Source organism: Mytilus trossulus, chromosome 10, assembly GCF_036588685.1.
Source record: "Mytilus trossulus isolate FHL-02 chromosome 10, PNRI_Mtr1.1.1.hap1, whole genome shotgun sequence".
Taxonomy (NCBI): domain Eukaryota; kingdom Metazoa; phylum Mollusca; class Bivalvia; order Mytilida; family Mytilidae; genus Mytilus; species Mytilus trossulus.
The window spans coordinates 35,096,820-35,119,216 of record NC_086382.1 but is presented as its reverse complement, the minus strand read 5'-3'; the positions used below and the strand labels follow the sequence as shown (position 1 = coordinate 35,119,216).

The window sequence follows — 22,397 nt, the reverse complement described above, 5'->3', positions numbered from 1 at the left end:
AATTTATCGTTGTGTCCATGTGTCCGGACACAAAATGCATGCCAACTATATTTTGCACCGAAACCTTGCCACTAATGCTAATAGATATGACACCTCCCCCTGTTCAAACTCCATATATATAATATTTACTTTACCGTCAATGATGTCTTATTTGTGAAAACTCTTTTTGGTACTAACATTTCATATTTTATTGTGGTGTGTTTGTTAAATTGTATCATTTTTACCTTATATAAATGATCACATTTACAATTACAACTTTGTTTACACTTTGTCTCTTTTGAAATGAAAATGAAAGTAGATTCCCGCGGAATCTCGTTTTGAAGATTCTAAATATAGTTAACCGGAAGCACATGCTGGAAAAAGGTAAACATGTTCAGACACGTTCGGGAAAACTTTAGTCTTTACAAAAATAGATAGATTCACCACTGCAATCGAATGAAGTATGCTTAACAATTACAGTAAACATATTTTATGATATATGTCCTTCATAAATTATATGATTTTTTTTAATACTGGAAGATGTCTAATATGCCGATAAAACAGTTTATTTTTTATTCTCTTAGCTGTGACGATGTACAACTGTTTCTTGCACAGACACGTTTAACCTAATCAGAAAATGACATGATTTTAAATTAAACATGATGCCATCTGTTATCACTTGTACCAGAGACATATGTGTATATATATGTCTCTGCTTGTACTATATGTCTAACAATAAATATATTATATAAACCCCATTTCACCGAATGATCCCTGAACAGCACTAGCAGATTTTTTTGGTGAATTTATTTAATTAATTTAGAGAAATATATTACATGTATTATATGTCTCTGATTTTATATAATAGGTTATTTAAAATTGGATTTGTGTACTAAAAGAAATGAAAATGACAGGTAGAGTTGATCTTTATAGAATTTTTTAATTTTCTGTCTAATTCTTTTGTGGAAAAAAAAAGCTTTTGCTCATTGAACATGTTGAAAGTTGGAAATTCATAGAGAACATTAATTATGTTTATTTTTATTTTTTTTTATATTTTTGTAAATACAATTCTCTGTAAGTTATATATATGAGAACTGAAAAGAAAAGGATAGATAGTTATGCACAAACCCTTACACTACAAATAATTATACAGATTGAGGTTGATCATGCATGAACTTCCAAGGTTAGGTGATGGTTTCTGTGAAAGTTATGAAACTTGTTAGTTTACCATTTTTACAAGTAGTATTTATTTAAAATTTAAAATTTAAAATTTATATGAAGATAATATAAACTTTTTAAAAAAAATATATTGAACAACCTTGAATTTCTGGGGAAAGGCCTTTGACCATGTTGACCTTTCAAGGATTAGCCAAATTTAATTAAAAATTAAATTGATGGACATGCTGATGACCCTTTGACCAGTTGACCTGCATAGTAATTTATTTTACAGGTATTACACGGAAAATGTCAATGACAGACCAAACAGATCATGACAAGGTAAAATTAAAACAGGTTACACACATGATTAATTTGATCAATTTTTTTTACTTTGTTTTCCTGTAGAGTTATCTTTCCTATTTATAGTGATGATGAAATCCTTACAGATTAAGTATTTACATAACAAAATTACAAGCATTGGAGTACGCATGCGAATCGAGTTAACAATTGCGCTTTAAATCAGTTATGCATTTAGTCTCCTGTGAAAAAGACGTACATTTTTGTATTAAGAGTGAAGTGAAAATTTATAGTGCCCGATGGAAATTTACATAGGAAGTCATTTTCTTATTGAGGTAAGACATCACTACAGAGAAATTATTTTGACTATTTGGCATATTTTTGGTTCATTTCCAAGATGAGATAGTGTCGCGACAAATCAGGAGGAATGGAAATTTTTTTGTCTGGTAAGGCCACACCAATTTGATTCCTTATTCGACTGACCCACCCAAACCTATTTTTTTCAAAACAGATTTTTTTAATTTTTATTATATTCCCCCTTCCCGAAAAAATTCGTTGTTAAAATAAAGTACAAACAACTTCTGAAGGATTTGCCTTCAACTGCAATTATAATGTATGGTGACGGTCATACCCGCTGCAGGTTTGTGCACCTGTCCAAATTGATTCAGGGACCTGTCGTTCAGCAGTTATCGTTTGTTGATGTGGTTCATTGGTATTTTCCCGTTTGGAAATATAATTTAGACCGTTGGTTTTCCTGTTCGAATTGTGTACAATACTAAGTTGTTGTCCCTTATAGCTTGCTGTTGGTCTTGATCAAAGCTCTGTATAAAAGGCCGTACTTTGACCTATGTTTGTTATTATCAGGTTGGGACCAACCCTCCCTCAGACAAGGGCCTTGAAGGGGTAATTTTACCATGTTTACTGTTGTAGAAAAGAAAATAGAAATACTAAGGATTTGTACAGTGCTTCTATACAAAACCTTTGACAATAATATTAAACTTTTAAAGTAAATGTGTTAACATGGTTAAAGTCCAGGAATATTACAAAATTCTTGGACATGTTTTGACCATTTAATACCAAATATTATAGTTCTTTGGGAAAATATAAGCCCTTCTGTACTCAGTAAAGTGTTTTTACCAAAAAAATATATTATAACTTATTTTGACCCCTCATAAAAGGGATATTCATAACATTAAGGGGTTGTTCTGAACCTGATTATGAATTGGATGGAGAGTTGTCTCATTGTCAGTCACAAATACATAGACCAGATTTAATTATTCAATTATTTCTTGTTGAACAGTGAAAAAATACTTCATAAATTAAAGAAATGTCAAGGTACATGTACAAGTGATAAATCTAGTTTTAATATAGTCAAGATAGTCAAAACCTACTATTTTATGTTTACAAAAAAAAATTATAATCGCTCGCCTTTACTTTTTAAGCTTCGCCTCAAAAATTTGCAAATTAAATATTTTTTTTATTAAACTTTTCAAATCGCTCGCTTGCCCCAATTTTTGGAGTCCAAAAATCCGTAGAACAAGAAATTGAATTGGTGTGGCCTAAGGACTAAAAAGTATTAAATATCATCATATGTATTTCCCAACTACCCCAAGACTGAAAGGAAATGATTGTATACATTGTATATGTCTTTATGACCAACAGCAAATAATTGTACGTTATCAAAACTGCATTCATGCTCTCCAAAAAAGTTATAGACATAGAACCACACCGTCAGATCCCCTCAAAAATAGACAAAGAAACAAGCAGTCAGATCCCCCTGCCCCAATTTTTTTTTTAAAAAGACCACCACTACCTTTACAAATAAAATAGAAAGTGAACATCTTCTGATAATAAATTGTCATTATTGAAGTGTAGAAAACATTTGCATTGTATGAGTTGAAAGATGTTGAAGTTATAACAACAATTTACTGTAAATTCTTTCATTTTCTTGTCAGTATCAATTTTCTTGCATGCTTTTGATTTGTGCTTTTAACAAATTCTGCATACATGGCATACAATCCTATTTTAGATTTGTAAATTACAACAATGAATTCATTGGTTTTTTACCCTAAGCCTTAATTCACTAAAAAATAGTACCCAATGAATGAATAATAATACACTAGGTATGTATTTTTTCAGACAACCAGCATGACCAGTGTGTAGGATTAATGAAAATTTGTTAAAAACAGATTGTTAATTTTAACTAAAAAGTCATTTAAGTGTTCATATATAAACTAAATGAAAATGTTTTGTGAGCTTTAAAACTGTTTCATAAGGCAAGACATAATTTATATGCAAAAGGATGGAAAATATAACATGATCGGAAAATATTTTTTTTATATTTTAATATAATTAAAGCTACATACAAAAACTAGTGATTAATATCAGGGCGCGACAGAATATGAGTTTCTCTGACTTTTATCTATGATTCAATAGAATGAAGGGTGCTAAAAATTAATTCATATTTAAGATTTTAAATATGAATATCAAGTTTAAACTAGCATGGCTATCAGGCATGTCAGGCTATTGCATATAATAAGGAAGATTTTCAAAATAGAAAAGGGGATAGGCTAGATATTCATTGGATAAAATTATTTTTATAAATATTAGGGTATTATGTAAAATTAAATTATTAAGATTATGTAAATGATTATTGTGTGTAAGCTGAAGTAATACTGAAGTTAAATATATATATCATCATGATCATGTACAATAATGATGTACATGTATATAGAATTAAAAGCATATTTGTTTTTAACCTTGATCCTTAAAACTAAGATGTTAGTTAAAAAATCCAATAATTATTTTCTTTGGCCACAGTACATACAGTTGTATATTAGACATGTTAGATGAAAAAAATATTTTTACTTTAGGTATTCTAAATTTTACAGTCATCATGGTCATGGCAAAACAGTTTGCATCTGTTATATCATAAATCATTATCGGTTCTCGTTAGTGAGTTTTTTTTAGAGGGTATATCAAGACTACATAATAATTCAAAAAGGAATGCCATCTGTTAATGTAAAATTTAGCATGTTTAGAAACAGTACTTAGTGAAGCATTATTGTGTTTTATAAATCGTTATGATGAAATAATTGACTTAACCAGTCAGAACAAAGTTATAGGAAGAAATGATGAATTTTCTTATATTATTATATACTGTAGATTCATTTATTTTCGTGGGTACCAATTTTTGTGGTTTGAGGAAAACTTACATATTCGTGGATATTTAATTTCGTGGTTTTGGCAAAGTCTACACTCATTCCTTTACAAAATTTGTATTTCGTTGATCATTTGAATTCGTGGTTCTCCTGTACCCACGAAATCCACGAAAATTGGTATCCAACGAATATTAATGAATCCACAGTCATGACAGTAAACAAATGATAAATATTATTTTAAACATGTTAAAGAATTAAAAGTAAATGCAAAAAAAAAAATACCATGGTAAGTTCAGGACATGTGCTACAAGAAAGACATTTCTCGTCCTGAGTGAGAAAAAAATGTGTTAAGTTTAATTTTTATGTAGTATTTAATGAACATGATTTGAATGCTTAAATTAATTCAATTTAGTTATTTTCATCAATTTAATTTTATTTCAGCACAATTACACTGTAAGCAGTCGAGTAACATCAAGCCAAGTAAACATGTGCAATAATCCAAATCTAATTGTACGACAGCCTCCTGATGCATACAGTTCAGCTGCAGGATCAAATATATCTACTTTGAAGCAACTTACAGAGTCCCATTACATAACAACTGAAGAATGTGTAGTCAATTATCCTATGGTAAGATATAAACAAGTTTCGCTGGTCTCTTTACAGTCCCATTATATAACAACTAAAGAATGTGTAGTCAATTATCCTATGGTAAGATATAAACAAGTTTCGCTGGTCTCTTTACAGTCCCATTACATAACAACTGAAGAATGTGTAGTCAATTATCCTATGGTAAGATATAAACAAGTTTCGCTGGTCTCTTTACAGTCCTATTACATAACAACTGAAGAATGTGTCGTCAATTATCCTATGGTAAGATATAAACAAGTTTCGCTGGTCTCTTTACAGTCCTATTACATAACAACTGAAGAATGTGTCGTCAATTATCCTATGGTAAGATATAAACAAGTTTCGCTGGTCTCTTTACATCACTGACTAGACGATTACCGATCAAAACCTCCAACAGGAATGACCTTTTACAATGTTTTACCTGAAAATCCTGAACTGCATAATTTCCTGAAAAAATAACAAATCAAAAGAGAAAAACTACAGTAGCAGCATTACCAGTTAGAGCTCAGACATGAATAATAAAATTGAGAATGGAAATATGAGAAATGTATCAAAGAGACAACAACCCGACCATAGAAAAAACAAAAGCAGAAGGTCACCAACAACAGGTCTATAATGTAACAAGAAATTCCCTCACTGGGAGGCGTCCTTCAGCTGGCCCCTAAACAAATATAAACTAGTTCAGTGATAATGAACGCCATACTTAATTCAAAATTGTACACAAGAAACAAGAATTAAAATAATACAAGACTAAAAAAGACCAGAGGCTCCCGACTTGGGACAGGCGCTAAAATGTGGCGGGGTTAAACATGTTTATGAGATCTCAACCCTCCCCCTATACCTCTAGACAATGTAGAAAAGTAGATAAGTCTGAATCTGCTTTTGACTCATAGAAGTCTAGATGTGTAAGTTTTAGGATTTGTCTCCCTTAATGCAAGACAAAATACAACTTTTTTAAGTCAAATATAATATTGTTAAGCAAGAAGTAATTGACCAGAATCAAAAAGTTGCATAAACATGATATATCGACTCCTACAAATCGATAAATTATCAAAATTAGTTAACTCCAAGACCCACTCATACATTTTTATACGACCGCAAAATTTGACATTTTTTTCGTCATATATTGCTATCACGTTGGCGTCGGTGTCGTCGTCGTCTGAATACTTTTAGTTTTCGCACTCTAACTTTAGTAAAAGTGAATAGAAATCTATGAAATTTTAACACAAGGTTTATGACCACAAAAGGAAGGTTGGTATTGATTTTGAGAGTTTTGGTCCCAACATTTTAGGAATTAGGGGCCAAAAAGGGCCCAAATAAGCTTTTTCTTGGTTTTCGCACTATAACTTTAGTTTAAGTTAATAGAAATCTATGAAATTTTGACACAAGGTTCATGACCACAAAAGAAAGGTTGGTATTGATTTTGGGAGTTTAGGTCCCAACAGTTTAGGAATTAAGGGTCAAAAAGGGACCCAAATAAGCATTTTTCTTGGTTTTCGCACCATAACGTTAGTATAAGTAAAAAGAAATCTATGAAATTTTAACACAAGGTTTATGACCATAAAAGGAAGGTTGGTATTGATTTTGGGAGTTTGGGTCCCAACAGTTTAGGAACAAGGGGCCCAAAGGGTCCAAAATTAAACTTTGTTTGATTTCATCAAAATTGAATAATTGGGGTTTTTTGATATGCCGAATCTAACTGTGTATGTAGATTCTTAACTTTTGGTCCCGTTTTCAAATTGGTCTACATTAAGGTTCAAAGGGTCCAAAATTAAACTTAGTTTGATTTTGATAAAAAATGAATCGGTTGGGTTCTTTGATATGCTGAATTTAAAAATGTACTTAGATTCTTGATTATTGGCCCAGTTTTCAAGTTGGTCCAAATCGGGGTCCAAAATTAAACTTTGTTTGATTTCTTCAAAAATTGAATAAATGGGGTTCATTGATACGCCAAATCTAACTGTGTATGTAGATTCTTCACTTTTGGTCCTGTTTTATATTGGTCTACATTAAAGTCCAAAGGGTGGAAAATTAAACTTAGTTTGATTTTAACAAAAATTGAAATCTTGGGGTTCTTTTATATGCTGAATCCAAACATGTACTTAGATTTTTGATTATGGGCCCAGTTTTCAAGTTGGTCCAAATCAGGATCTAAAATTATTATATTAAGTATTGTGCAATAGCAAGTCTTTTCAATTGCAAAGTATTGTGCAATGGCAAGAAATATCTAACTGCACAATATTGTGAAATAGCAAATTTTTTTTTTTAATTAGAGTTATCTTTCTTTGTCCAGAATAGTAAGCAAGAAATATCTAATTGCACAATATTGTGCAATAGCAAGATTTTTTTTTAATTGGAGTTATCTTTCTTTGTCCAGAACCAACTTAAATCTTTGTTATATATAATATACAATGTATATTCACTTTTTACTACCAACTGATAAATTAAAATAATCTTTACCATTCAGTGATCACAAGCAGTTTTTTTACATCTTAATATTTTATGATGTATTTAAATGAGTAGTTATTGTTGCAAACTCCATCAGAAATTTTAATTGAGATTAGTTTTGGAATAAGGGAAAGGGGGATGTGATTAAAAAAATTGGGTTCAATTTTTATACGACCGCAAATTTTGAAAAAAATTTCGTCGTATATTGCTATCACGTTGGCGTCGTCGTTGTCGTCGTCGTCTGCGGCGTCCGAATACTTTTAGTTTTCGCACTCTAACTTGAGTAAAAGTGAATAGAAATCTTTGAAATTTTAACATAAGGTATATGACCATAAAAGGAAGGTTGGTATTGATTTTGGGAGTTTTGGTCCCAACATTTTAGGAATTAGGGGCCAAAAAGGGCCCAAATAAGCATTTTCTTGGTTTTCGCACTATAACTTTAGTTTAAGTTAATAGAAATCTATGAAATTTTGACACAAGGTTCATGACCACAAAAGAAAGGTTGGGATTGATTTTGTGAGTTTTGGTTTCAACAGTTTAGGAATTAGGGGCCAAAAAAGGGCCCAAATAAGCATTATTCTTGGTTTTCGCACAATAACTTTGGTTTAAGTAAATAGAAATCAATGAAATTTAAACACAATGTTTATGACCACAAAAGGAAGGTTGGTATTGATTTTGGGAGTTAAAAGGTCCCAACAGTTTAGGAATTAGGGGCCAAAAAGGGACCCAAATAAGCATTTTTCTTGGTTTTTGCACCATAACGTTAGTATAAGTAAATAGAAATCTATGAAATTTAAACACAAGGTTTATGACCGTAAAAGGAAGGTTGGTATTGATTTTGGGAGTTTTGGTCCCAACAGTTTAGGAAAAAGGGGCCCAAAGGGTCCAAAATTAAACTTTGTTTGATTTCATCAAAATTGAATAATTGGGGTTCTTTGATATGCCGAATCTAACTGTGTATGTAGATTCTTAACTTTTCGTCATGTTTTCAAATTGGTCTACATTAAGGTCCAAAGGGTCCAAAATTAAACTTAGTTTGATTTTGACAAAAAATGAATCGGTTGGGTTCTTTGATATGTAATTGTTGAATCTAAAAATGTACTTAGATTCTTGATTATTGGACCAGTTTTCAAGTTGGTCCAAATCTGGGTCCAAAATTAAACCTTATTTGATTTCATCAAAAATTGAATAAATGGGGTTCGTTGATAAGCCAAATCTAACTGTGTATGTAGATTCTTCATTTTTGGTCCCGTTTTCAAATAGGCCTACATTAAGGTCCAAAGGGTCCATAATTAAACTAAGTTGATTTTAACAAAAATTAAATTCTTGGGCCTCTTTGATATGCTGAATCTAAACATGTACTTAGATTTTTGACTATGGGCCCAGTTTTCAAGTTGGTCCAAATCAGGATCTAAAATTATTATATTAAGTATTGTGCAATAGCACTGCAGTCTTTTCAATTGCACAGTATTGTGCAATGGCAAGAAATATCTAATTTCACAATATTGTGAAATAGCAAATTTTTTTTTAAATTAGAGTTATCTTTCTTTGTCTAGAATAGTAAGCAAGAAATATCTCATTGCAAGAATTTTTTTTAATTGGAGTTATCTTTCTTTGTCCAGAATCAACTTAAATCTTTGTTATATACAATATACAATGTATATTCACTTTTTACTACCAACTGATAAATTTAAATGATCTTTACCATTCAGTGATAACAAGCAGTTTTTTTACATCTTAATATTTTATGATGTATTTAAATGAGTAGTTATTGTTGCAAACTCCATTAGAATATTTTAATTGAGATTAGTTTTGGAATAAGGGAAAGGGGGATGTGATTAAAAAATTGGGTTCAATTTTTCTCATTTGAAATTTCATAAATAAAAAGAAAATTTCTTCAAACATTTTTTTGAGAGGTTTAATATTCAACAGCATAGTGAATTGCTCTAAGAGAAAACAAAAATTTTAAGTTCATTAGAACACATTCATTCTGTGTCAGAAACCTATGCTGTGTCAACTATTTAATCACAATCCAAATTTAGAGCTGAATCCAGCTTGAATGTTGTGTCCATACTTGCCCCAACCGTTCAGGGTTCAACCTCTGCGGTCGTATAAAGCTACGCCCTGCGGAGCATCTGGTTCTCATTTGAAATTTCATAAATAAAAAGAAAATTTCTTCAAACATTTTTTTGAGAGGATTAATATTCAACAGCATAGTGAATTGCTCTAAGAGAAAACAAAAATTTTAAGTTCATTAGAACATATTCATTCTGTGTCAGAAACCTATGCTGTTTCAACTATTTAATCACAATCCAAATTTAGAGCTGAATCCAGCTTGAATGTTGTGTCCATACTTGCCCCAACCGTTAAGGGTTCAACCTCTGGGGTCGTATAAAGCTATGCCCTGCGGAGCATCTGGTTGTATTTATAAATATAACATGTTTAGACTTCTTAAGTCAAAAACAGAAATTGACTTGTTTATGTCTGAGCTCTGACTGATTACCAATTTGTTATTTTTATTTAAAAGTAGAACTTGTACACATAGGAGATATATATTGAGCAAAAATCATGACTGATGTGTGTTTTATATTTGTAGGTAAGACCAAGACGTGAATTTCTTGACATACTTAAACAAGTAGGTGCGTCATGGGAAGTATTAACCAGGAAAGAGGTAAGTAATTCTTTTGAGTTCAGAATTGTTTTGATGTTAGGGCTATTCCAGAAAAAAATGTAGGGGGGGGGTGGAAGGCACATTGTATTGATAATACATGGGCGAAGGGCATCAGAGCAACTTTTCACACTATAATGCACTATAATTCTCAATTACAATTGTCTGGGTGGGTCACTGGGGGGTCCTGAAAAAAACTGCCTTCTGAAAAGCAGCAGATTTTGACTTCCCGCTGGAAGAATCACATATGAACTTGAAGTGTAAAAACTCTCATTCATATTTTCAGTAGTGTTTTATCTTCATAAAATTATTACAATCTACATATTTGAATACTGTAAACATGGTAAATGAAGAAATTTATAGTCATATTTTTATGAATTTGAAACATGCAATCATATTAGGTTTGATATATATATATATCAAAAACTTGCATTCATAATTTTAGCAGTGATTTTCCTTCACATAATTTTTGCAATCACATTAATAAGTCTTGAGATCATATCTCATAATCTGGCATGTTTACCATAAAAGAGCACATCATTCACATTGTCTTGCTGTGTTGAACAGTTGAAGACTCTGTTGCATTGAATTCTGAGTCTGCAGTGTTGATCTTTTAATTCTGATGTTATTTATGTTTGAATATGTAGTAATTACAACCTGTTAATCTATAAATTGAAGGTCTGTAGTTATCTGAAGGATTACATTGGTAGCAGACAGTTGTATAATCCAAATGACCCTAGTATAGTGTTCTGTAAAAAAGATCCTCTGGGAAAAGTATTTGGAGTTGAAAAGTTTACCTTCACAGAAGCAACGTAAGTATTGGTCTATATAATTATATATAAATCATCCAAATATATAAGCCGAACAATGTTAGATCAGTAAATGGAAGCAAATTTTTGTTCTTCCCTGGGCTGGATTCATGTTACTGTTAACTGGGAAATTTTTGCGCCGTCTTTATTTCACATTTTATGACCACAATCTGAATTTACGCCGTTATGAATTCACGATTTCCCTTTGGCCTATATACATATTTTTTATATGAGGGATATAAGTGAACAGCTTTACATGTAATGTATATCAAGTGATAAAATCAATCAGAAACCTTTTGTTTTCAGTTAATTACTGTTAAAAAAGATTAAAATGTGTGTCTTGTCTGCTTGTAAAAAACACGTACACAATAACAGAAAAGAAAACCTATTTAAGAGTGAATTAAATGATGTCAGGACTAATGCTAATTAATCGATCATTTGATCTATTTAATCTGTGTAGCAGATTCAACGAGGTTATACTTTTATAACTGGTGACATGTGTCATTAACATATTTGTCACGAGGGCTGTTATCATAACAATATCCGTGATATCTGCTTGCTCGAGTTGATGCTCTTCATAGCCTATTCATATACTTATGTGGTCTTATCTTATGAATAATGTTTCCTACAAATTTTTGCTGTCATTTTATTTTCGAGTTTCAAGTCTTACAACAAAATTTAAACTGCTGCGAAAATTGAACTATTTACAGTACGGAGATATGGTAGCACCAATTCACCTTGCACTGGTGCATGTACTGTAGTGAGTTGACTGCTATACCAAATTTCATGATCACCTATTTATTGTTTAATAGTTAATTATTGTTTATTTTGTTAAAAACATTATAATTTGCTATTTATTATTTGTATACCTATTGGATATGTCTGAAGGAATATTCTTTTGTTGATAGTTGTCTCATTGGCAATCATACCACATTTTCTTTTTTATATTTACTAATTTATAAAGGTGTACTTTTTTGTTTATCTGTGTTTGGGAGATAGAAAAGTGAAAATGGAAGTGACAGCAATTTTATATGATAAGTCTTGCAGCAGGGATAAACATGATAAACATATCTAAAAGAGGAATGTGAAGACTGCATTTATATAAAAATGCATTGCAAGGAATCGTGTGCCACTTCCTGTTTCTTCAGTATTTAAATATGAAGATGAATGGTAACAATACGTTTATTGCTAAAAAATGGAAGACCAAAGGATGTGAATAAGAATGATTGATTGATTGTTTTTTAAATTTCTGTAATATTGTCAAAATGATTTATTCCCCTATCAACTTTTAGAAATGGATCTAACTATAAACTGATTATCTAGACAGGAAGAGCAATGGAGAGGGTTGATAATCTTTATCTGAACTTATGAATCTCTATAATGCTTTATAATTTTATGTCTGTATTTTCAGGAAATTGATAGATGCCAACTGCGACCAATTGCCTGACTCATGTACAGTTAAGAAAGAACAATTAGTCGCTAGACCAAAGAAAAGAAATAATTCATCAAATCAAGTAAAACAGGTAATTTTTAATTTAAATTGATTTATGGATCTTGGATTGGTTTAAAAATTCTATGGCTGTGGCAACCTAAAATATCTATAATTTTGTTCATGCACCCATTGTTCATGTTTTGGCAATGGTAAAATCAAGTACAGTACTGTAATTTCAGAAATTATTGGATGCATTTATTATTGTGATAATTTCATTTGAGACTTTTTAAAATGCAATTTTAATTTTTGGGATATATTCAGAAAAATCCTGTTTGATTGATAAAATATTTCAAAATGTGACTTTTAGTAGCTAGGATTATCTTATTATTATAACCCTGTTGCATTTTTCGCAAAAATAAAAATGTCACAATAATTTCAGTATTTATACAGTTTCAGAGTTTTGGTAGTATGTCACTAACAGTTTCACAAATCATGCCCATTTATAACTTGGAACATTGCAAAATGTTTATTTTCAGCAACCAAATTTTATGAAACTCATACACAATGCTTTAAATCACATTATGCAGATATGCCAGTGAATCAGTACTGGTCTAGAGTAATGCCCCTTTAAAACTTGAAAAATTGCTAACTGTTTTAGTTCCACACTCTTAATTTAGTTATCATGGTTATTCTCATCAGAACTATATGAAGAAAAAAATTGTTTATTTTCAGATAGTGACTGTTTCTTGTCCAAAGTTGATTGACATACTCGTACATAGTCCCAGTACACAGACAGGGGAACAGCAGAATGGACAGAATAATTCCCACGGTCAAACATCAGACACAAGTGCCCACAGAGGTAAACATGAAAAGAATATATTTATTTATTATGAAAAAAAGACTATTTGCATTGTAACGTTAGTTTGTATAAAAAAATAAATAAATTGGCAACAACTCGAAATGAAATGTTGTTACAAATTTGTTAAGCTTTTGACATGTTTCAGCATTGGCAAGATGTTGTCTACATTGAGTTAGGTTTGTTTAGCATGACAGCATGTGCATCCTTGTTTTAGAGTAGACTTAATATATGTATTTCTATTCATTTTAGCACAAAATTTGTCAGCTGCACCTACTGGCAGGAGAAGACATAGATGGGTTTCTGTAAGTAAAAATCACAAAGTTACATGTTTTTTTGTAAATAAATCCAAAGATAAATTTACTGATGGTTGAGACAATGATAATATATGTGCAGTCCAGCTTGTTTAATCCAAACCCTGTTAGAATTGAAGCCTAGCCATTCTCGACTCGCTGTATCAACAGCCTTGTAACAGGTGATTGTTTTATGGTGATTGAAATTTTGATGGCATCACTTTTACAGTTCTAGAGTTGTACTATCCTTTTACAAATGGAATAATTGCTGAGATTTTGTTTCTGTTCTCTAACTATAGAATGCATATGCCTCGAACAAATGTTATGAAACTTATGCATAATACTTATTACCACAAAACCCAGATCATGTAAAAATTTGGGTAGCATCACTTCTACCATTCCTGAGTAATGATTCTTTAAAGAATTATATGCAAGTTGGAGTATCATCTGTGCCCTATGGACACATTCCAGAATTCATTTGCCCTGACCTTTTCTTGAAATAAACTACAAGATTTAAACATAGTTGACTGTCCAGCAGATAAACAGTCAGGGGCATTACTTAAACGAGTAACAATTAAAATTACCTATACAAGTAATGTTGAAAACGATGCTAATTTAAATATAACTTATATAAGTTATTTTTCTGAATATTATTTTTATATGTGTCCAAGAATACAGATTTTACTAGCTTTAAATAATTTTCGCAGTTATCTGGTTATTTTTCCCATGATATATAAAAACTAATTCTTCTGAAACACTAATTAACTTTCCGACGCACTTATCTTTCATACCGACGCTTCTGGGTCAAAGATTGGACTCTTGGGACTATTAAATTATCATTTTCCTTTAAAATCTTGAAGGTAGACTGATATAAATAGAAAGTCATTGTGAATTAATTAAGACCCGAAGTTATTTATAATTTGTAACCTAAATCAATTAAATTTGTGCCTTAGATAGGTGTTATTGCTAAATTTTTTTAAAATGTTTAAAATAACTTACTCAGGTAATATTTTTGTCATTATTTTCAAAGTAACCCTTTATCGGTCGTCCCTCTGTCTATATCACTCTGTTCAGCTCTTAATATTATTCCGTATCATGTCTTTGTGACGTCAAATACGTTGACCCGGCCTTAATAACTTTGACCCGGACTTATCAGCGACGTCATAATGTTTGAACCGACGTTAATAACTTTGACCCGAACTTATCAAGTCATCTTTTGTGTGCTGGCGAAACAAAGAAAACACTTCCGAAACACGCAAATATAGCCCGATAAATCGATTATCAGATTATCTGCATATTGATATTGTAAAATATCAGCTGCTTGGCATTATATGAAGGCTTTTTGATCTCATTCGCTACGCTCACTCGACAAAAAGCTTCATATCATGTCTCGCAGCTGATATTTTACGATATCAACATGCAGATAACCTGATAATCGGTACTTATCTCTTTACACCTCTCCAATCTGATAAATTCTTTATTTTATGATATAAAATGTTGTTTAAAATCATGAAAACTACATTCAGTGTAAATTTCTATTGAAAATTAAAATAACTCTATTAAATAATTTTATTAGTTTTAAAATAAAAAAATACTTATTTAAGTAATTAAAAAAAATAACTTGTTTCAGTAACGCCCCTGACTGATAAATAAAAAAAAATGAAACATTTCAGTATACAGAAATTAGAAGATTTGGTATGAGTGCCAATGATCATGAGAAAACTCTTTTCCATCCAAGTAATAATGTGTAAAAGGTAAACAAGTAAAGGTCAAAGTTAATGGCCTTCAACTCAAATGTTTGTTGTTAAACCTATAACTTGAAAGCATACTTTTTGAGGTTAAGTCTTTTTAGATTTAACCTTATCAATACAGAGTTGGTAGAGAAACCATTAATACTGTAAATTTTCATTCTTGCTGAAAGTTAAAATCCCCATATTCATCCACCAAAAAATAAGAACTGCTAAAACATTTTAACAATAATTACATTAGATGTATGTTTCATTATAATACGTTATTCTTATTGGCTAATTGCACATCACATGTTATTCCGTAAGCAGTTGCATGAGACAATAACATTTCATTCATGATGACACGAGGTCCCACAATAAAGTGCACAGGTGAATTTACAAATTTAACTTCATGAAAATTGTGTTTTTATAACCCTAGCTAAAAAATGTAATTATAAGTATTGAATGCTTCTTTTTGTAACTTTTTAGGGTTGTAAAAGCGTTGACCGTGCGTACATTTTTAGAATGAAGCGCTTCATACAAAATGTACTTCGGTCAACGCTTTTACAACCCTATAAGAAGCATTCAATTCTTAATTAAACCTCATGAAACATATTTAACCATGAAACATGTATATTCAATTATAGGAAAGGGACAATTCAGAACCAGATATAATAGCCATAGAGTTAGATGCTTACAATGATGAGGAAGTTATAGGTGTAGAGGTTGAAACCAATGGTACTGAGGATGTTATATCTGTAGAGGTTGATGCTGACAGAATCTCATTCGAGTATGAAGTCTGTTCAGATGAGGATGATATTATATCCAGCACAGCCAGTGTATCAGGAATCTCAGATACTGTAAGTTTTATGAAGTTAACTTGCATCACTTAATCTTAAAGTCATAAGCTACTGATATATAAGATTATGAAAGGGTCTGTCCCTTTTAAAATCTTATATATCATGTATATCACTAGCTTAACTAAACTTAAAGTTCGTAAAGTAATGATTTAGAATGATTATCTATAATTTGTAACCCTTTTTGAAGATTTTGCATTTTCCATATATGCTAGATCTAAAAAGGGGATTCTAATATGACGTGCTTCTTTAGCTTTGTAAAGAAACCATACTTTATTATCCAATAAAATTAGTTTGCACATGCGTATATTGACTACGGCAGAAAAATAAATTTCGTCAAATTGATATGCATTTAATGTATTTCTTTAAATTAAACCACTTTCAAACACTAAAATGATACACATTTTGTTACTTATACTTTTACAATGAAAACAATGTGTTACAATTCGTAATTGACATATTTGACCTAGATACCGCATCGTTCATGTTGGCTGTTCTAACTTCAAAACCCCTCCCTCTAAAAAACACGTTTCATCTCTCCTTTTAAAAAGGCATGTCATTGTATAGAATAATTTCATTGAAACATTTGTTCCGACGATAAAATATAAAATATAAAATAAAGTATAGGTTATTATTACTGTTGTACTGAATGACAAAATTGTTTCATATATTTCTAATAAAATGAATTGACCCTAGCAGAGAATCGAACCCCATTCTCCTATGAAAAAAAATAGGCGTAATTACCAATATACCACCAAGGTTTCCAATCCATTTTACAAATGCAACAAGTTTGTCACCCAGTATTTATTTTAATCATCATGTAATACAGCATTTGAAATCGTCAGATGCACAAAGGCGTGCCCTTTGATCAACTTTACAAGGTGTAGGCTACTAGCCACCGCAAGTATAAATGGATCTCTGTCAAAGGGCCCCTCCTTCCAAGTCTCAAATGTCAGCACAACTTTATCAAGGAATCCTCTATCAAATATAAACATATTTACCAATGCTACACTATTAACCGGCGAAATATTTACGATTAATTTAGTAAAATAAAGACCTACCCGATTCTCCTTGTGCGTCCACCGCCATTGACAACTGACTTGAAAATGTGCGTGTCAGAAATTGACCTCAAAGGAAAATAGTTAGAAAAAGGTTATATTGTGACTCAAATATTGTTTTAGTTAGGCTGATAAATTAATTTGTTAATTTCTGTTTCAATTTTGAATTTTAGAAACCTACAACTTTGCGAAATTTTAACTGGTTTAAACTAGTTGGATAAAAATCGACAGCGAGGTTGATGGAAGAGCCTACACGAAGATCGTACACTTATACACAGCGAACATAGAAATTACCGTAATTGTCCGAATCAGAATCGAAATAATTGATGCCAGCTATACTTTATTTTAGTTTTAACATGGGTAGGCATTATATTCGTGTTATTTTAGCCCTCGCTATCGCTCTGGCAAAAATAATCACGAATATAATGCCTACCCATGTTAAAACTACAATAAAGTATAGCTGGCATCAATTATTTCTTAAATAGGAGGCGTTCTGATCCTGAAATTCTGGACTTAAAAACGTGAAATTAGGAGGTCCCTAAATTTAAATAAATTTAAATTCTGACATTTAGAAATTCGAAAAAAGAATTCCCAGATCCTGAAAGGGTCAAAATTTAGTGATGTGGTTATCAGCACTATCATATTTTGTTATAAAGCTTAAATTTAACTGCTATAAGCTTTCAAAGGGAAATTGAAGTTACTTTTCAGCCATCAAACAGATATAACCACATACTGTAGTTCCTTATAAAATTTATTTGATAGCAAAAGGATACTGTATGTCTTTAAAACAGCACAGAATATTAAAGTAAACACATTGAATAAATTGTATTTTGACATAAGACATAAGACATTTTATTTCACTAAAGCCCCCACATGGGGTATGTTAGTACAACATTTTTTAACAAACTATAAAAGTATGAACATATTTACATATTTACATTAGAACATGGTTAACAAAGGTGCAATAAAAGAATATATATAATTAATACAGATATTTGACAGGAAGTACAAAATATAGTAACATGATTAAGAACATGTATTAAAAGGTTTTAACAACACTTTTACAAAATTTTGCTATTCCAGTAAGTGTGAATAAATCTGATGTATTTATCAATTCTTTAAATTTTAAAACATTTGGGTTTTTACATATATCTAAAGGTAAAAATTTAGCTCTAACATTGTTGAAAAAGGTACATTTGAATTAGTAATTGAGTTCATTAGCATTACAAAGATTACAATGTCTTTCAGATCTGTCAATATTAAAAAATCTCCCCGTTTAAATGGGCAATTTATTACTAAGACAAAATTGGAGTGTTGTAGAATTATTATGTATTATCTCCCTTTGAATGTGTTTCATAAAATGGGAATAAGTTTTAGAAATCTTTAACAAAGCTTGCTGGAAATTTCCAATGTTTGAACTGTTAAACACAAAACAGACATGAAAAAAAAAAATACAGTGAGGTACCACAGATGATTTGGGTGAGGGTTTAAACTAGAATTTTGAAGGCTTAAGTCAATTTTGCATGATCAAAAAAATATTTTTGTTAATTAAACTCCATTTAGTGAACCAACGCCTGTGTGAATTATTTCGATAGAGTCCCTGAAGTGGATACCTTGGTATGCATATGCAAATGAATGCAAAATTACAATAATACTCTATATATATTTTTGTAAATGGTTAAAATAACGAGTCTCTAGCAAAATCATTGAATTAGGCTTTATATTGCATATGTATTTTCTTAAAAATTTCAACAAGTGAATTTGTTTTCGTACTTTTCAGAATGTAGTGATAATATGTGGTGATAGTGATATGGAATTCTGGGGTGATTCTGATTCAAGTGATTCAGAATTATCAGATGGGGTAAGTTAATGTTAGATATTGGATTAATAATATTTCTCCACTAGAGACAGTTAGATTTTTATATTTAAAGCACAAGGCATGCTGAGCTTTTTAATATTTGAATTTAATTGTTGAGAGCAGAGAAATATGGTAAAACAAGGGTTATACAGTTCAAGGCTCTGTTTGTCTAATTGTTTTATTTTCCTTCCTTTTTAAACATTTTTGTAGATATTAACGTCATATCATGAGGTTCGTTCACATTTTTGCAGGACGTCGCAAAAGGAAATAACTAAGACATCAAGATTAGGTTCATAATTAAATTTCAACCAGTCCTTTTCTGAAAACAGATATTTCACTAGTGAGGAGAAACATTATTCTGGCAGCGCTCCAAAAATGTAAATATTGCTAAAAACTATGATTTATTCCTTGATCTCCAAAAAATTATACATATTTGAATTTTATATTGTATATTGATATGAAACTTTAAGAAAAAAAATCTATTCATTTGTTTTTAAAACATTTAAAAGGTATTTCGATGGATAAGAAATAAATACTTGTGGCATAAAGTGTTACAATCGTCTGTTGTAGGTCCTTTCATTTGTCAGTATTTCTAAATGCGAAAAATGTGGCAGAGTTATTTTTAATCATGACAATTGCAATAATTAAAACTCACAATTTGAATATTTTTTAATGAATGAAACTGAATTTTTCTGAATATCTCAAAAATCAAAATTGCATTTTAGTCTAATATGACAAAATGGCAATAACAAATGCATGCAATAACTTCTGAATTTATAGTATTCAGTCATCATGGTCATACTTTAACTTAATTAATATCCCAAAGATTTCATGTTAAATTTTAAAGTGTATGATTATGTAAAATTGAGAATGGAAATGGGGAACGTGTCAAAGAGACAACAACTGGATCATAGAGCAGACAACATCCAAAGTCCACCAATGGGTCTTCAATGCAGCAAGAAACTCCAACAACCGGAGGCGTCCCGAAGCTGACCCCTTAACAAATATGTATACTTGTTTAGTGATAATGGCATCATACTAAACTCTGAATTATACACAAGAAACTAAAATCAAAAATGATTCAAGATTAACAAAGGCCAGAGGCTCCTGACTTGGGAAAGTTGCAAAAATGTGACAGGGTTATGGGGACACAAAATTTAAACATTGTGTGCCTTTTCATTTAAAAAAAAAAAGAAGTAGAATCTCAAAAATACTGAACTCTGAGGAAAATGAATGGTCAATTTGGGGAAAAATACTGTTGAACATATCCTGACAAAATCTTCTAATTACAGGATAAATGGACGTGTACAGAATGTGAAACGAAAAACTCTCCTTTACATGGTCACTGCGTACATTGTAAAAAAGTACGTCCAAACTGGTTACCAGAGACAACACGAAAGAGGCGGCTGGAAAAAATTAACTCGAAAGATCAGGCACTATTATCTTCTTCGGAATGTAGTGACATTTCACACATCCCTTCAAAAGTTCAACGTCGTTCTTCAAGAGACCGTCTTACATCGATAGAATTGGAATCGGACAAGGATTTAATAGCCGATGAAGAGGACTCTGGAATAAGCACTGTGTCCAGTCAGCAATCTAGTCAAGAAAATTTAGCTGAAAATAAACTGAAATCATATTCGTCATTGATAGAAAATTCTTCCACGTTAGGATCATATAGAACTTTGTTAAACTTTCAAACAACAGCATCGGCAAAAAATAAAGATGAAGGAATAATATCCAATAAAAATGATAATTTTGACAAACCTCAAAAAGATCTGAAACTTGAGAAAAGTTCAAACTTAAAGGAAATTGGAAATTCTCAATCACAACTCGGTCTGTGCTGTATTTGTTTCAGCCGGCCTAAAACTGCCAGCATTGTTCATGGCTGCACTGGACATCAAGTCTGCTGTTATAGATGTGCCAAGCGACTGAAAAGACTTTCAAAACCATGCCCCCTTTGTAGACGACCTATTCAAAAGATCATTAAAAACTATTTTGCTTAAATATTTATATATGTATTACTGGCCATATTGTTAATCATTTTGTAAATTGCACTGCCATGAAAGAATTATTAATAATAGTGATCATTTATATACATATAACCATAGAAAACTTTGCCTTTATTTGAATTATTATCTGTTTCTTAGGCTTCAGTGAACTTGCCAATGAAATGATTAAAAAAACATCAGATTTTCAATATTTTAAGGCATTGGAAACAACCTTCCTGAGATATTTTTAATATTCATTAAAGCAATAATTTTTTATAATGGAATTTTTAAACTATTAAAAAATATTTATCTAAATTAGACAATTATCTAGCCAATTTGAATTCAAAAGATGCCATAACATTGGTTTTGAATGGCCCTTAGAGCCTATGATAAAGTATGGTTAGATGTATAAAACATACTGTAGTGCATTGTTAAAATCTCAGCATTTTGTTTTTTTTATCAATCAAGTTATGTCATTGTATGTATGTATTAATCTATATTTTTTTTACCTTATTACTCACATATTTATTATGTTTGTGTTTCACTGGCTTGTATTATTTATTTTTATGTGCTGTTATTTAATTTAAGTACTAATCATATTTATTTTTGTGTCTTCATATGGCAGCTATTATTGGATCATGTTACATGTGTAATAGCAATCTCTGTCTATTACACATGATTAAAACATTAATTTCATGAATTTGAAGCATAATTGTCATATTATTTATGTTAATGTGTTCTCCAATGTATACTGCATAGACAAATCATTCAGCACTGTAGCATCCTCTGGATATTTTACAATTAACAATTTCTACCATTACAATTTTCATTCAATAAGTATTTGCACAGATATATGTACACTCATCAATTTCAAAGTTTAATGTGCAATTAAACCAATGTATTATTTATTGCATAATTTAATACAAAATCTTCCAAAAAGTAATGTCAAACCATTTATTCACATTTTACTATAAAACATTTTATCGGTAATTCGTATATTTTCCCTTTGATCTTACTCCCTAATATTTTCGAGTATCAACGTACTGGCTGTATCACTGAAAATACTAGGCAATACATTGTGTGACGTCATAATTACAGTTAAATAGAATAATAGGTAGTTTCATTTTTGATACTGACTATATCATGTTGAATATCTTAACTCGCTCTAACTGGCTCGTCTT

The 22,397-nt window shown here is 30.8% G+C and overlaps 2 protein-coding genes across 6 annotated transcripts in view; one reads left to right on the top strand and one right to left on the bottom strand.

Moving 5' to 3' along the window:
- The window catches only part of LOC134687263 (uncharacterized), a 38,115-nt gene extending 37,774 nt beyond the window's left edge, over positions 1 to 341 (bottom strand). For both annotated transcript variants that reach the window (XM_063547413.1, XM_063547415.1), the window contains exon 1: positions 225 to 341. The gene's annotated coding sequence lies outside the window, so the exon portion shown is untranslated. The remainder of the gene's footprint in view (positions 1 to 224) is intronic.
- LOC134687261 (E3 ubiquitin-protein ligase Mdm2-like) lies at positions 326 to 22,149 on the top strand. Of its 4 annotated transcripts, none has more exons than XM_063547411.1 (11): positions 326 to 440; positions 1,430 to 1,476; positions 5,037 to 5,222; positions 10,267 to 10,341; positions 11,017 to 11,150; positions 12,559 to 12,670; positions 13,312 to 13,438; positions 13,688 to 13,740; positions 16,103 to 16,315; positions 19,151 to 19,231; positions 20,521 to 22,149. In XM_063547411.1, exons 2-11 carry the CDS (start codon positions 1,444 to 1,446, stop codon positions 21,229 to 21,231), a joined length of 1,725 nt encoding a protein of 574 aa, XP_063403481.1. In that variant the 5' UTR covers positions 326 to 440; positions 1,430 to 1,443; the 3' UTR covers positions 21,232 to 22,149. The 4 variants fall into 4 exon arrangements, with proteins under 4 accessions (XP_063403481.1, XP_063403479.1, XP_063403482.1 ...); XM_063547409.1 differs by having other exon boundaries at positions 377 to 458; XM_063547412.1 differs by lacking the exon at positions 326 to 440 and adding an exon at positions 713 to 779.
- Positions 22,150 to 22,397: the final 248 nt, after the last annotated feature.